The 16534-nt window shown below is 42.0% G+C and overlaps 1 protein-coding gene across 5 annotated transcripts in view; it reads left to right on the top strand.

Annotated features, from left to right (window-relative positions):
• msrb3 (methionine sulfoxide reductase B3) overlaps positions 1 to 4462 on the top strand; it is a 36876-nt gene extending 32414 nt beyond the window's left edge. For all 5 annotated transcript variants that reach the window (XM_084345387.1, XM_084345383.1, XM_084345384.1 and 2 more), the window contains one exon: positions 3531 to 4462. In XM_084345387.1, coding sequence (XP_084201513.1) covers positions 3531 to 3672 — 142 coding nt within the window. In that variant the 3' untranslated portion in view covers positions 3673 to 4462. The remainder of the gene's footprint in view (positions 1 to 3530) is intronic.
• The last annotated feature ends 12072 nt before the right edge of the window (positions 4463 to 16534 follow it).

Here is a 16534-nt window from a genome sequence, read left to right as displayed (position 1 = left end):
TATCTGGGTGTTGGGGTACAAAGGTAGGGCAGGTTTGGTTATTAGTAATTAATAATGATTAATAGTATTATTAAAATCAATAATACAATTATTAATATAAATTAATAAAAATGGAGCACCAACCTGGAATCGGGGACAAATAACCAGACCGGAAAACAGTCTCATTATTTGTATTTGTATTTGTATTTGAGTAAAATTCAAAATAGGCATAAACATTTTTTTTTTTGAGTTACACTTCTAATTTTCGTTATAGTGTAAGTATTCTTTAATTATCCATTATAATAATTCTGGATATGCAATATTGATTGATGTTTTTCCATAAATCCAGCAATGAACATGTAACAAGGAATGTCATTGAAAAGAAAATAAGCCATTACCTTATCCATGGTTAAACCAACAACTAATAAAATATCATCGTGAACATTATGAACCCCACCACCACCCGTCCTTGTTGGAGGACGTTGAACAGACAGAATAAAAACAAATAATACTTAAAAGAACTGTTCTTTCTAATGCACAGAATTCCAAGAACTAAACTTGATCTGTAAATAATATGACATAGTAGCCTATAGCTAACGGTCATTATGCTTCTGGCCTCTACCTGGTCTTTTTACTAAACTTAACCAACTCCTTTCTTCATTGTCTAAAACCCAACCAAAGCACCGAGCAAAGAATGTTTTTTCTCCCCCGGTCTGCTGTCAGCAGGGTCGCCGGCTGCAGCAGCCTCGCGCCCGTGAAGTGGGCTCAAGCCGCGTTCAGCCGCGCTCGAGCGGAGCGGGGGAGAGAAACAATGTGTATTTCTTTTACTCTGTGGAAGATCTCCCAACGGAGTGAGGGACAAAGCAAGTGGGACAGATCTGCCCAGTCCCTGAGCAGCGCGTGTTTCACAGACAAGCCACAACGCAGAGTGTAAACAATGTCACCTGGTTCAGCAGCACCATGGACAGCTGCGGGGGCGGGGGGGTCGGAACAGCGGTGTTCCGACGCCAGCACCCCCGACTCCTGAACGTCACTCACTCACTCATCCGGGCATGTACTGCGGTCTCATGAGGAAACGTAGCTTTTTGATATGATGTTTTACTTGTTCCCAAATACAAATATTTTTTAAAGTATTTGTTCGAAATAAGTATTCGTAAAAAACACGTTATTTGTGCCTTTCCGAATACCGTATTCGGGTTCAGCTCCACCCCTAGAATCAATAGTCAATAATACTTCAACAACAACAACTTCAACAATCAACAACAATCAATCAACAATCAACTACAGCAGCTAAACTATGAAACTAAAACACTAAACCAAATCAAGTAACAACAAACAGACAAACAAGAAAGCATGTGGTGTGTGTGTGTGTGTGTGTGTGTGTGTGTGTGTGTGTGTGTCAGAGAGGGAGAGAGAGAGAGAGAGAGAGAGAGAGAGCCAAGATTGTGGCTGTGGAGAGAGAGCCAAGATGGCCGATGTGAAGAGAGAGAGCCAGCATGGCGGAGAGATAGTAAGCCAAGATGGCCGACATGGTCTCTTCGGAGATGAAAGCCGTTTCTCAATATGCGTTCTTCTCTGTACTTCTGTTCTTGTGGACTTGAGAAACGTCATCAGCGCCGGACCAAGTACTGTTCCAATTCAAAGTTTGCATCTGGCCAAGTACGGTCGAATACCCCGGATGTGTTCTTGCCCCGCCCATTTCATCGAGGATGCATCGGTGGAGACTTGTGTGGACTTTGGGAAATTACGTATCCCAGAATGCATTTCGTGATAGCAATGGCCGAGGAGCGGAGCGGACCGTCCTCCCGTCCCCCGGGAGTTCGTTCTTCCAACTGAACTCCGCAAGTCCAGACTCCCGGAGTTCACAAGTTCGAACTTGGCGTACTGGGTATTGAGAAACGGCTCTAGTCACAGGAGTGTTCAAGATGGCGGACGTGGGCACATCACGAGCATGTCAATGGAGGTGACCGTGCGAGGCTTGAACAAAACAATGGGAGAACAGCACCTGCCGACCTAACGCATGCCATTAATCACAGTATGGTTTAGACAGAGCTGAACTTTGAGCTTCCAAATTTGCTGTATGTGCTACTGCGATACACGTGTCTGATGTTATAGTGGGGTTGTTAACGATTAGTTTCCAACAAGCCACTCATAAGATTATGTGTGCGTTTAACTGAATGTGTGTGTGTGTGTGTGTGTGTGTGTGTGTGTGTGTGTGTGTGTGTGTGTGTGTGTACATGTGGGTTAGTAGAGAAAGAGAAAGACAAAAAATGCTTGGAACGCAGCAAGGAGGAGGAAACAGCCATGGAGAGCTCATCTTTCTATCACTCAGCGGCCGGTGAACAAGGCACGAATCACCTTCTGCTGGTCCTTGTTCCTTAATAGAAATGCAGCTTATTGTGCGCTCAAAGCTAACACTTGGCTCCACACAATGAAGAGGCTCAAATCAACTTGTGATGAGCACAAAGAAGCAAACAATGTTTTACAATTTTCAATGGATCACAAACTGACAAAGTAGCTTAAAAGCATACAAATATAAGATAATCTCTAGTATCTGCCCAGACACTAAATAAGCCTCACTTGTGACTGCACTCATGGCGGTTAGTGTGTGTCTGTCCGCCTCATTAATCCAGCTGGTTTCCTCGTTATGGATGAATGGTGTTGGCCGCTGCAGCATCCTGCTAGTGGGCTGACGATGGCTGTTCTCGGCGTTATAGCGGAGTCGACCAGGTGAAGAAAACAGGCCTGAACAGCGCGCTGCTTCTTGCTGAGGGGGAAATCCTCTCTTCTGCAGGTATGAGAGGCGTGATTATGCTACACCTCCTCTGGATCCGGGACCAGTTTGGTAAACACAAGGCAGTCTGTGGTCCGTCCAGCAAGTAAGAGACTGCGGCCGAGGTGAAGGTAAAATTTTAACGTTTGACATTCCCCTTCCTAAGGTGTTGCTGGAAGCATCAGCTTTCACCTGCACAGTGGTTACTACAGGGGAGCAACCAACTGTTTTTCAACACCATAAATCCGGAACAGAGTGACTTGGTGGGCACCCAAATGCAAGTCACTTTGGAGGCAGGCAGAGTTAACAACAAAAAGCAAGCTTTTAATAACAAGCTGAAATCCAAAAACCATAGAATCCAAAATCCAAGAAGTGCAAAAATACAAATGCAAAATACAAACTAGGAAAAAACACAAGGAATAAAACCCCAAAACAAAAAAATGGTAGCAGGGACATGAAGACACGGGAACAGGCTCAGGGAAATAAAACAGACAAACTGACAAAGACAGCAGGGAGCACACAAGACACAAGGGCTGATTAACTTACAGGACACAGGTGAACACAGAAAATGCCCGGGAAATCACACAACGGGAGGAAATGAAGAACATAACAACATGACACTTGAGTTCAAAATAAAGCAGAAAATAACAGAACCACAAACCCTAACTATGACAGAGCAGCTCACCTGTGGCCATGTCCACCTGTCTAGAATCATAAATAGTTACATCTTTTCACTAAAATACCAAAAATGCATAAAAATCTTCCCATTGTGTTTCAGTGTGGAGCTCATCTGGGACACCTGTTTGATGATGGACCAAGACCCACAGGAAAACGCCACTGTATTAACTCGGCCGCGTTGGCTTTCCAGCCCAAACACACGGCCACCTCCTCTGAGGGTGGGGCTACCGGTAGCACAATGACTGATGGAAAGACAGAGCACTGAAAAAAAGATTTGTGCTCCACTGCATACATAAAATAAATAAAATAATTAATTATAGTTAGCATCACTGCATCACAATGTGAACATAAGTAGGTGGTTAATACTGCATAAGGAAGATGCTCAATCCTTAGACACAAACTAGTGTGGAGCGTTCCAACTTAAGAATATCTTATATTTTTTGAAGTGATATTTGATACTAACAGGTTGATTTAAAGAAATTGCCTATGCAAGCACTCCTATCGCCGATCAGCTGTGACACAGACAGTGACAGAGCATATGGTGAAACATAGCATTTTGTGTGGACAAGTAATATACTGTGGCCGTAAGGTCATTTCCTGTATTTGCTCCTGCTTTAGTTCTTTACGTTAGTAAATATGTTCAGATTTTGCTCAAACCCTGCATTAAAACTGGTAATGGTTGAATTAAATATATATACTGTACGGCTAGAAAGTGCTATATAAATCAAGGTAATTTTACAACACAGGGTTGTACAACGAAATGCAACTTGTAGTTCCATTATGCTACAAAAGTAAAAGAAAAAAATGTTATTGCGACATGTTGAGGATGAGTTTTGCAGCCTAATGAAAGAAGCTGCTTTGTAGTCTGGTGGTAAGGCTGCGGATACTGCTGTATATTTTGCCAGACGGCAGCAGGGTGAACAGAGGTAGTCCAAGTACAAACAACAGACTACTAACAACCTGTAAATATGTGGATGTGATTCTTATTTGGCTGATTTATTTTCATTACCATAATAAAATATTGTTCGATAACTACTGGGTCTCATTTAATCTTTTCCGACTCTGTATGGCTTTTAATGTAGTGCCTTATTTGTAGGTATCGGAACAGATCTTTAGAGGGTAATGCAAAGCTTGTGACAGAGAAAGTGCTCCCCCCAATTTCGTTCTGACTGTAGCCTATACCCAAAGAATTCTTTTTTATTTGGACCCAACCCGTCTCCTGGTTAAATCCATTTAGTTGCAGCAATTAGTTGAGTTCTGTTCTGCCAAATAGAGAAAGTGGAACAACTTCCCATCTAGTTAAGTCTTCTTTTATTTGATGAAGTAACTTCCTATACTTTATCTAAGTAATGGTGCAGGGCTAGGTGTGAGTGTGATTCCCAGATATCCAAAACCTTGCTGAGAGTATCTAAAGGACACTATATCATTAAGTTGTGAGGGCCAGGTTGCAGATATCATCATTGCCTCAGATTTACTCTCATTAACTTTGTAGCCTGAGATTGGACCATACTGTATGTGCAAAGACAGCTCAAAAGCACAGGGGTCAAGGACAGGGCATTTTGTGTAAACAATAATATGTCATCCAAAAAATAAGGCTGTCTTATGCTGAATCCCTCTTTCATCCATTTACCCATGATTCTACGGATTCTGCCTAATTCCTTCTGCCAGGGGCTCAATACTGAGTGCAAACAAAACTGTGGACAGCACATTTCCCTGCCTCATCCCTCGTTTGAACTTGATGAATATTTGCAGTAGCCATTACCACTGACTCCGGACTTAGGGTCCTAATAAAATAGTGTAATCCTCCTAACAAACTTGTCCCTGAAACCCATGTTTATCAATGTTTGATGCAAATATATCAGCATCTAAGCTAAGAGGCATTGATGTCTGTGTCTTAGATTTGGCTATTAATTGTAAATTTTGTTCCTTCCTATTATTATTAGTGCCTTGGCAGCCTTATAAATCCTGTTTGGTCTGGTTTGACTAGCTTTTTAAATATATTTGGCTAGGATACTGGTTAAGATCCTTAAATCTCCACATAGAAGACTTATAGGCCGGTACCCTGTAGAAAGTGTGAGGTAATTTCCCTCTTTCTTAATTACTGTTATGATGGCATCAGATCACAATCTAGGTGGTTCTCCCATTTCTAGTGCATAAAGTTATGTTTTACTTAGGAATGGGATAAGACTGATGTTAAAAGATGGTTTAAGGGTAAGACTTAAGTTTAAGGATGGTTTCTTTTACTTCTGTTTCGGGGGTCAGCCTGACCAGTTCAGCTGCCTCATCATTGGATAATTTGGTCATATTAAAGGTGCAATATGTAAGAATTTAGGTAAAACAAAAAAAATGACATTTTCAAACAGAATGTGAAGGAATAACAGTTTCTACATTATAATGTCTATGTATTTTATTACAGAGATATTTACTGAAGTAAGCATGCTAACCAGCTAGCCCCATGCTGGTCCAAAACTCCTGTGGTGTAAACGTCAACACTCCCCTGGGCCCAGAGCTCTCAGTCCAGACTGCCAGCTGCACGGCTAACTGAGCTAACTAGCTATGTCAGCTACAGTTAGCGGTTAGCAGTGAGCAGTTACTCTGGGGATAAGCTGCCCACCATTTGACAGGTGTCCAATTCTTACAAATTAAACCTTAAAAAAGTTAGTGCATTGGTCTTTTTGATTTGCTTCAGTAGTTGTAGTATATTTTTACTTCATATTTAAGGAGCCATTATTTTGTTAAACCTGAATATTTCCTGTGAAGCAATTACCAAAAACTTCAAAAATATATTTGCAATATTATTTCATTTGTGTATGGTTGGTAATTTAGTGAAATGTTTGTGTACCCTCAAAACTGCGCGAAAGTTTAAAGAACTATTGCAATCATAAAAATAACATAATAAATATAAATATGTAAAATATTATTGTATTAATCATTAAACATTCATTATTTTACTGTTAACAAACAATGAAATGCTTTATAAACCCTTCATTAAGCAGTACAAACACAGAAATATTTAACTTTTTCATAATTGAATAAACAAGCTGTTCTCAGAGGAAAATAAGGTCCCCAGAACAGTTTGAAGCTAGAAAGGTGGCAGGTTCCAGCAAATTTAAGTAAAACAGTATGAAACTCAGTTGTTTTTTAAGGACAGTTTGTTTAGGCGTAAAAAAAACAACTTTCTTTTCTGATTAAAATTTCTTCCCCAAAACTACATAAATGACAAACCTTTAAGGGGTCCCAATAATTCTGGAATCTGCTCAATCTTTTTGTCTAGATTCTGACTTTCACATAAGTTTGTATAATATGCTGCAAATGCATCTGCAATTTCTGTTGGCTGTAATACTAATTGATTAGATATGGGAGATGTGGGAATCTAGGTCATGAGTGTACACAGGGTCATGATTAGCGGCCAGTCGACAGGAAGTGATAAAAAGTTTGCCGGGCTCAGTAGAGAGCCCTTTTACTTTTGCTGAGCGCACCATTTGTGGTGGAATCTCCCTCTTGTACCGGGGAATAGCTAAAGGAAAGCATTCCGCCCTTCAAGAGGGAAACTGGAACTGACGTTTATGACTGTCGTAACCACCAGTAAGCTACTGTGGTTAAAGAGACCCGGAAATACTGCCATGGAACTCTCCCTCCTGCATTTCTGTGCTGGGAGTGTGTCCATTCGGGTGAAGGTCCAGGCCAGCCACTGTTTTCTATTGTGATTTTACCTTTATAGATTTTAAGTGTGTGAGCCTTGACGCTATTTCACTGCTATTGTTGTTCAAGAGTTAACTGTAGTAGGCCCAGTTTTAATTGCTATTTACCTACTGTGTGTTATATTTGTTGGATGATAACCTCCCAGCTGACATCAGACAATCTGGCTCTATTGACACCTTTAAATCTAAACTCAAAACTTACTTCTTTGACTCAGCCTTTAATTAGTCCTTGACTTTGATTGCTAGCTTCTTCAGTGGGTCAGTCTCAATTCCTTTCACTCCTGTCAACCATCGCTTATAATTGAATACATTGTGATCTCGTTGATCTGCTCTGTACATGCGACATCTATTGCACGTCTGTCCGTCCTGGGAGAGGGATCCCTCCTCTGTGGCTCTCCCTGAGGTTTCTTCCGCATTTTTTCCCTGTTAAAAGGGCCTTTTTTGGGGCAAGTTTTTCCTCACTCGAATCGAGGGTCGAAGGACAGAGGGTGTCGTCTCTGTACAGATTGTAAAGCCCTCTGAGGCAAACTGTGATTTGTGAATTTGGGCTATACAAATAAAATTTGATTTGATTTGATTTGATATAGTATTAGAATTGACATTGTCCTGCCGACGAGAAACACAGCTTATTCTGATTAACACTGCATTTTTCTAAGTTTTGTTTTAGTTTTCTGTCCCCACAAGCTGCAAGCTGTCTCACTCTCTGTAGCGTCCTCCTCCTCTCTTTTCATTCAGGCTCCCTTCTGATGGACCACAGGCCCCTGGGACCATCTACCCCTCCTTGCTCCTGCTGTCTCACGTATTGATGGATCTGGATCGTCATACCCTGGGCTCCACTGGATCATTGCTCTGCTCTGTTTTACTATCTCCTTATATCTGTATTTCTGTAAAATTTCTGATGCCTCTTCACTCTGATCTCTCTGTTTTACTGCTTATTATCTTGTGTGGCCTGCCCTCTTCCAGGTCACCACAGTGGACAGGAGGTTGTTTGGCTCAGGCACCACTTGGCGATGCCTAGGCCTGCTCAGTCGTCTCCTGGATCCACACCCTTTACATATATTACAATTTGTATCAGATATTCTGTCAATGCAACTTGTAAACTGGGATGTTGTTGTTCCTGTCTGTACATGCGAAATCTGTTGCATGTCTGTCCGTCCTGGGAGAGGGATCCCTCCTCTGTAGCTCTTCCTGAGGTTTCTTCCATCTTTTTTTCCCCCCTGTTAAAAGTTTTTCCTTACTCAAATTTCTGCAGTTGGTTTGTGGACAGTCATGGCTAAGACAAAGGAGCTCACTGAGGACCTGTGGCTGTGCATTGTGGCTGCTCACAAGTCAGGACAGGACTATAAGGCCATATCTAAATGTTTTCAAATTCCAGTGGCTACAGTGCAAAGTATTATTAAAAAATACAAGACGTTCCTTACTGTGGAAAATCTCAGAGGACGTGGTCGGAAGCCAAAAGTGACACCTGTGCTGGCCAGGAGGATAGTGAGAGAGGTGAAAAAGAATCCAAGGATCACCACCAAGGCCAGCCTGGTGAATCTGGGCTCTGCTGGTAGGCAGACAGTCCAACGGACACTGCACACTGCTGGGTTCCACGGATGCAGACCAAGGAGGACGCCACTTCACATAAGGCACACAAAAGCCTGCTTGACCTTTGCAAATGCTCATCTGGACAAAAAAGAGGACTTATGGTCAGATGAAACAAAAATTGAATTGTTTGGCCACAATGATGTATCCTTCATCTGGCGTAACATGGTGGTGGGAACCTAATGCTTTGGGGGTGTTTTTCAGCCAGTAAATGGCACTATGAAAAAAGAGCAATACATCAAGATTCTCAGGCAGTCTGGAGAGAAACTTGGCCTTGGGCACCAGTGGACATTTCAGCACAACAATGACCCAAAACACACAGCAAAAGTGGTGAAGAAATGGTTAGCGGACAACAACATTAACGTTTTGCAGTGGCCCAGCCAGAGTCCTGACTTGAATCAGGACTCTGAAAGAGTTGGAGCTCATTGCTAAAGATGAATGGGCAAAAATACCAGTGGGGACATGCAAAAGCTGGTCAGCAATTATGGGAAGCATTTGATTGCTTTAATAGCCAATAAAGGCTTTTCTATTGATCATTGAGAAGGGTATGACTAATTTTGGACATGCCACTTTTTGTTCAAATGTAAATAAAAGCTGAGAATTTTTTTTTCCCACAGTGATGCCTCTTGTACATCGTCTTATTATCTTCTGGGAGACGCCTGTGTCATTTCCAATCAAGAAAAAACTTGCTGGTTGAATAAAAGTAAGTTTAAGTCAAAATTCGCCAGGGGTATGAATATATATTTGTGTACATACAGTATATATATATATATATATATAAAAATACCAGTGGGGACCACTACCATATATATATATATATATATATATATATATACACACACACACACACATGTAATCTTGTAATAAAACTTCATTCATTTCTCATACAGTATATGCCCCCTTGCTAATTGTTCCTGTTTGGGGAAGCCATAGATTTGGTCACAAGACACACTATGTCTCTACTATGGGTTTAAAGGTTCCTTCTGCCCCTTAACAGGAGTTGGCACTGTCAGTTGTGATGGAATTTTCCTTCTTAGCTAGTATCCTTCCATTCTGTGTCTCTGAACTCAGTGTGGCTGTATTTGATAACACTGAAGCAAACAAGTCCCCTTTCTGTGGAAACAAGGTTAGGCTGATTATTTTGTCTCGGTACAGAATGCATGTGTGTCAGCCCAAAAAGATAGAGTATAGCCGATGGTTTGACCCAGGTCACTCTTAAGTAAACATGGACATCCAGCGATAGGTAGAAGAGACTACTGATCGGGAAGCTCTTCAGAATGGTAGTGGTTGGCACACAGTACTGATCGCTATTATTCTCCTATTTTTCTTCTCCTTGATCAGGCTTGTCAATAAATGCTGGTTCTTAAGACATCAGGGTCTCCTGTGCATTTTCTTCATAACCACAAGTCCACCAGCTCTACAGAATTTCCATCACATCAGTTATGTACAGATACTATCTGCTCATGGAACTTCATTCTTGGCATTTTCAGCAGGACACTTAAAGAGGCTTTTTTGTTTGTTTGTTTGTTTGTTTGTTTGTTGGATCTTAAAGCAACACTAGGTAGTTTTTCGACCTTAAAATAATGTTTCTAAACTCAGTTAAGTGGTAGAATAACGGTTAATAGGATGATCGGTGATGCCTCTGCAGCCTGAGGGGGGTCGCGCCGGCAGAAACTGCACTGTGTAACTTCCCTAAGCGGGTAGGTACCTACCTGACGTAAAGAAGTCTAGTGCGACCTGCTTTACGACACGTTTATTCATCGGTGGATTTAGCCAGCAGCTACTTGTATTTTTTGTAAACCAACGCCATAGCCGGGCCAGCTAAAAAAGTCAAGAAGGTATTGTCTGAGGAGGGCGAAGAAAAGAAAAAGAGAAAGTGATAGAACAGGAGCCCGGACCTGGATAAATATTAGACCAGCTAACACTCGGTGGCACGAGCTGAGAGAAGAAATGGGTTTCAAGACTGATTGCGACCTAGCCTTGATGCTACTGGATTTGTAAGTCATATATTACATATATACATATTTATTATCTTTCCGACTTTTACTTTGAGTTGATCTGTTGTTATGTGGTGTTCATTGGGGCACTCTTTGTCCACAGTTTATAACCGTAATAAAAGCCCGGAGATAATCTAATGCTGTCCGTTTCGATAGCTTGCATGTTTTCATGTAGTGACTGTAAACGATGACTAACTTACTAAAACACTATGAACGTCTCGTCTTGAAAAGTTGCGGATGCCTTAGTTCATGCAGATAATCAACGTAATTGTTGAACAGTGTGGTCGGGAGGTAACATTAGGCTATTGTTGTTATCGGTAATGTTAGCATGCTACTTAGCTACTGTTGTCGTACCGAGTTGGTTGTAGTTATTACACCAAACATAACGTCACAACTTGCGATTGTATTCAGTTACTCCCATAAACATAGTTATATTTTCAGACATTACTAAACGCATTCACGCCCAAGCGTCGTGTTTTGGAAGTAACTCGGTGCATTCACTATAACCAACTCGGTATGAGAATAATTCTAGCATGCTAATGTGCTGTGCAGCCTATAAGCTAACAAACTACCAGCTGCTATCTCTGAATCTCGCTTGTTTTTGGCACATGATTGAGGTTTCATGTTTCCAAACGAGGCTTCGTGATTCGCCGGCTCCGTCAACAAATTCACGTGTATTAATTTTCCCCAGGGATGCTCATACTGTGACCGTATTTACGACACTGGTAACAGATAATTGCGCTTCTCAACCAGCCAGGGGTAGTAATGAGTCCAAACTACCTAGTGTTGCTTTAACTCTATGATGAAATAGAAGCAGTGACTGGTGCTGGACGGAAGAAGGCTCTTGGAGTGTGAAAGGAATCTGTAATGGGAACCAAAGGCCACTGATGACAATTCCACCTTCTGAGACCACTGGAGCTCTGCACTGGCCAGGACTTTTACCTGTAGAGGAAAAACAGGTGAAAGAGTGAGGGGGATCTAGGGTGCACTGACAAGATTGTACATGTGATACCACTTCTCGATGAGATCCCCGTCCGTCAAAGATGTAGGAGTATACCCCCTACACAGTGGCAGGCTGTAAAAGATCGCATTAAGCAGATCCTGGATAGTAAAGTGATTCCAGGGAGCAGCAGTCCTTATGCATCACCTATTGTTTCGGTGCAGAAGAAGACAGGAGCGCTAAGGATGTGTGTGCACTATCGGCAACTCAATGCTAAAATGAGGAAGGTCTTTGGAAGCCCTTTCCAGCACACAGTCTAGGAGTAATATGCAGCCTCAGGTAGATGGTACTACCGTTCAAGCCGGCAGGGGTCTGTGGGAGAGGAAACAATGTACGCAGTCGTCTTAGAGTACTTCAGCTCTACATGTGGTGTATTTCGGACTAGGCATGGTCCGGTTACCGGTTTCAAGGTATACTACGGTATGAAACAGTCAAGGTTTCAAAACAACTAAAATTTTCCGTCATACCGTTCCTGCGGTATGAGCGTTTTTTTTTTTATGTGACATCTCGTCAGAGAGAAAGTAGAGGTCCCTCACGCCGCGTGCAGCTGCAGCGTAAAGTGCCCTCCCCCCCGCGCACCTGCGGTTGCTGTGAGTGACAAACAGCATGATGGCTGAAGGAGGCGAGCCCCCAAACTTTTCCCCCATCTAAAAGGACCAAGTAGGCTGTATGGGAATACTTCGGCTACCGTAAAAAGCCAGACGGCCACGGCTCGGAGGAAGAAGGTCACCTGTGCAAAACGTGCTTGTGGACAGTGGCAGCCCATGGAGGCAATACATCGAATATGATAGCGCATCTATGGAAGCACCACCCGTCGCTGTATGCTAAATTCAAGGTAAAGTTAATGTTGTCTTGAAATGAACGAGCATATTAGCGTCTGACATTAGTGAAATGAGCTTGTTACTGAGGCAGATGGTAGTTACCATATCTTATCTTTTCTATATCTCTGATAGTAACTTTTTTTTTTTACTAAGGCAGATATGCTTACTAGCATGCTAAGATAGAGCCATCTTAGCATGCTAGTTATATCTGCCTCAGAAAAAAAAAAGTTATCCATAACTTTTTTTCTTTCATCAATCTTTATTGCTAAGATGGATAACACCAGCTAGTTTCTCTAACATGAGGTGAAGAAGAGAAGCACATGTGTAATGTTTTTTCCTTTTTTTGTTTTTAAATACAGACATTCAAAATACACATTTTAGAGCTGTAATCATAATGCTGTGAAACCGTGAAACCGTGATATTTTTGCCTAAGGTTATCATACCGTCAGAATCTCATACCGGCCCATGCCTATTTCAGACATCATTACGGATACCCGTCAAAGCTTGATTGAAAATCATGGATGAAAAAGTGGAAAAGCTTAGAGCACTCTTCCAGAGGTGTCAGTCCTCAAAGGACATATTGCTGGTGAAAAATAGTTTTTCAGATGACCCTTCTCCTGTTCCCACCGCTAATCCCCTCCCACCCAGCATCAGACGGCTCCTCCTCCTATTCCCCTATCAGCAATGCATTTAAAACGGGTTACCAGACAGACTCTTCCACTGACTCTTCCACTCTTCCACAGACTCATAGAAAAAAAAACTATGTCGCTTCTACCTTGGATGCAGTCCATGAGTCTGGTAACTACTCAACATGTGGACCAACAGACTGTGAAAAAAAGCCATGTCGCTCCCTCTTCTACCATGGCCACCGAGGCTGGACACCGAACCTTCAGCACCACCATCATTGCCGCATCGGGCATTTAGCCTGCCGCCCAAACAGCTTTCTACGTCTCCAGCACTCATCTGAGAGTCTGCCAAGGACCCTACCAGCTGGTTCTTCTCAAAGAGCCAAGAGCGATGAACCTGACAGGATGCTGTCTTCTGTTTTTCTAATCACGGTGAGCTGTGGTGGTTTGCCTATTCAGCAGGGCTCGGCTCAAATACAGAAATAAAATCTGTCTGTCAAATCGACCACCCAAGCCAGAAACAACGTGAATGCTTGCATGAGCTTCCAGAGTATTTCTACTCGAGCCAGTTTGACAAGCTGATGAATGACTTTGGGTCGGTCGCTTAATCCCTAGCATCCAACGAGCCCTTCAAGCATGCCACATCATTGTGTCTTTTAACAGAGTCCTTGGTGTTACAGAGAGCTTTCTTTACAAACTGAAAATGGCAGACTCTATAGCGGGATAGAATTACAGAGATTGACGTTGCACTGAGCGAAGGCGTTACCGCTTGGACAAGGCTGTGGACTATTGGAAGGGGATATAATCAAACATGAATAATTACATGAGAAAACTCTGTTACCTCTATAGAAGAAGAATGTGTAATCAGCTGTCAGTTAATCAATGTTTTGGATCAAGCTTGTCTACACTAGCTCAGTCTGTTACCTTTTGTAAATCATAAAAGAAATGAGTGAGAATGACACTTCATTGTACACTTTGTAGATGTTGTGAGTTATTGTGTAAAAAAACACAATACTTGAATACAAATGATATGAATACAAAGTGAATTGAGAATATTGAATATTGCTTGAGTGATACACTGTCCATGTTTTTTTTGTTTGTTTTGCTATTGTTATGACAGCTCTCCTAATGTAATGACATTTGTTTTCCAGATGAAACTGAAGTAGATATTATTAATGAATTGAATAATTGTGTCTAGTAGCCCTCGTAGCCCTCTTTTCCTCCCAAAACTCCTTCACAGCATCTACACAGTAAGTGTCCTGTATGGCGGAAGAGAAGGCAGGGGCGCCGAAAAGGGGGGGTAAAGGAGACGGATTCTAGGGGCCCATGATTGAGGGGGGCCCAGAGAGGCCCCTAATGATGATGAAATTATATGCTAAAATAGCATCAAAAAATTTCGCCACTGTGTTGGGGGGCCCTGCAAAGATTCTTTTCATGGGGCCCAAAATCCCTAGCGGCGCCCCTGAGAGAAGGGCAACCTTGGAAACATTATTGCCAGAAAGCAGGATGTTTGTTGACAGCATGAAGTCCCCTCCTTCCATTCCATACTTCAGCAGCGCCTGACTGTTCCACATCCAGAGCTTATGTGGCTGCAGACAACACGTCGTTCAGTCAACTTGAAAATTAGGAAAACTGGTGTTAGTAGATGATAGGGTCCTGGACCCTTACTTGGCGTAGATGTAGTTGGGCCCTGACTTGCCATTGCTCTGGTTTTTGACGTATGGTAGCTGGAAAGAAAATACAATAATATTTAGAATGCTCATATTTAGAGTACAGTACAGTACCAGAGTTGCCAAGTCTACTTGTTATTCCGCTTGTTTTTCTGTAAAGTCTCTTGCAAATATCGTAGGTTGCGGGTTTTTGGCTTTGTTTTCTAAAGTGTAGTTGCTTATTTGGGCTCGCTTTGTTCCCTGTATGAACCCCTCCTGATTCTCTCCCAGTTCTCCAGTTACTGTTGCCCATGCAAACAAAAATAATTTACTGTTATCAAGTGGCCTCTCTCTTACACAATGTGGTAGGTTAGGTCACCTGTTGGGCTTTATTTTATTTATTTGAGGAGCCAAGTTAGGATTGTTTCCATAGAGCTGGTTGTTTGTTTCTCTCGCGAGATCTGGCAACACTGATCACTAGTCGAGACCGCACATCACTAGTCGAGATGTGTGACCAGGATGAAATTTGTTCAGAGGACAGTTTGATGAAATACTGCGTATCCAACCTAACATGCCACATGGCCCGAGTTGGCCTCACAAATGTTGTGAAGGCATGGAATGCCCACAGAATTCCAGGTATGTTTTTTCCCATTTATTCCACTATTTCTCCCACTTCAGTTTCCATCGATAGCAACATCATATCAAGCACTTGTTTTTCACAGGAAAGAGGATACCAAATCTCCTCTGTGGACTAGGATGCCCAGCTAAAATCTCAGAAGACCTCCTTCCTGCAGGCAAGGTTGTAGCAGACCTCTACCCGCAGGAAGTGGGGACAGCACTGACCAGAGAGGGTGTGTTTGGCATAGACCCTTTTTCCAACGAGGAAGGCAGTCAAAGTGCTGAAAGCAAATTTGGATCACAATTTGACCCTGTGTCACTGTTACACAGTACATTCAACAACGATTTTGCCCCATTTCAGAATGCAGTAAAGTGTCTTAATGACATCACTAGAAGATGTGCTATGTCATAAGTGTAATAAATAATAAAAGAATTTGGAATATTTCCTTGTAAGTATGTTTCCCTCATTGCATAAATTGGTCCTACAACTTCAGAATCGTATCACACTGTCACACTATCTAAAAAAGGCACATGTTAAATTAACAACAGTCAGAAGGTGCATATTACCTACTATTCTTTGTCATTATATAGTGTCATGCTCTAATGATCTATGCATGGACAATGAGGAATCCTTGAACTTACCCCAAAATGTATTGTTTTAAATCAACAAAACCAAACAATCTACAAAAAACAACAAAACAGTTACAAAACCAATGCACGCTCTTACACAACCCACAACACTTTAAACTTCATAGTGGTCTTCACTCAGCGGCATTTAACATACAGGATTAGGCCTCTGTACTCTTAAAAAATAACAGCACTGCAGAGAGACCCTCATGTATATTAAACCTAAACCCTTCCGTTCTACATTTGAGACAGTGTTCAGAATAGAGAAGCCACTGCTCCACACAGGTCCAGCAGCCTACAATAGACCCGCAACAGGTTGCGAACACTGCTCTGTCCATTATATCTGCAAGATATCAAAGAAAAGACAAGTAACAATGAAAGCTTACTGTGTGTGCATGCATGTGTGTTTGTGTGTGTTTGTGTGCATGCATGTGTGTGTATGAGCACACTAGTAAAGTAAACCTAAGAAGAACAATGA

This window comes from Pagrus pagrus, assembly GCF_965226575.1.
Source record: "Pagrus pagrus genome assembly, chromosome: 23".
In the NCBI taxonomy this organism is placed as follows: domain Eukaryota; kingdom Metazoa; phylum Chordata; class Actinopteri; order Spariformes; family Sparidae; genus Pagrus; species Pagrus pagrus.
This window is presented reverse-complemented; position numbering and strand designations above follow the sequence as displayed.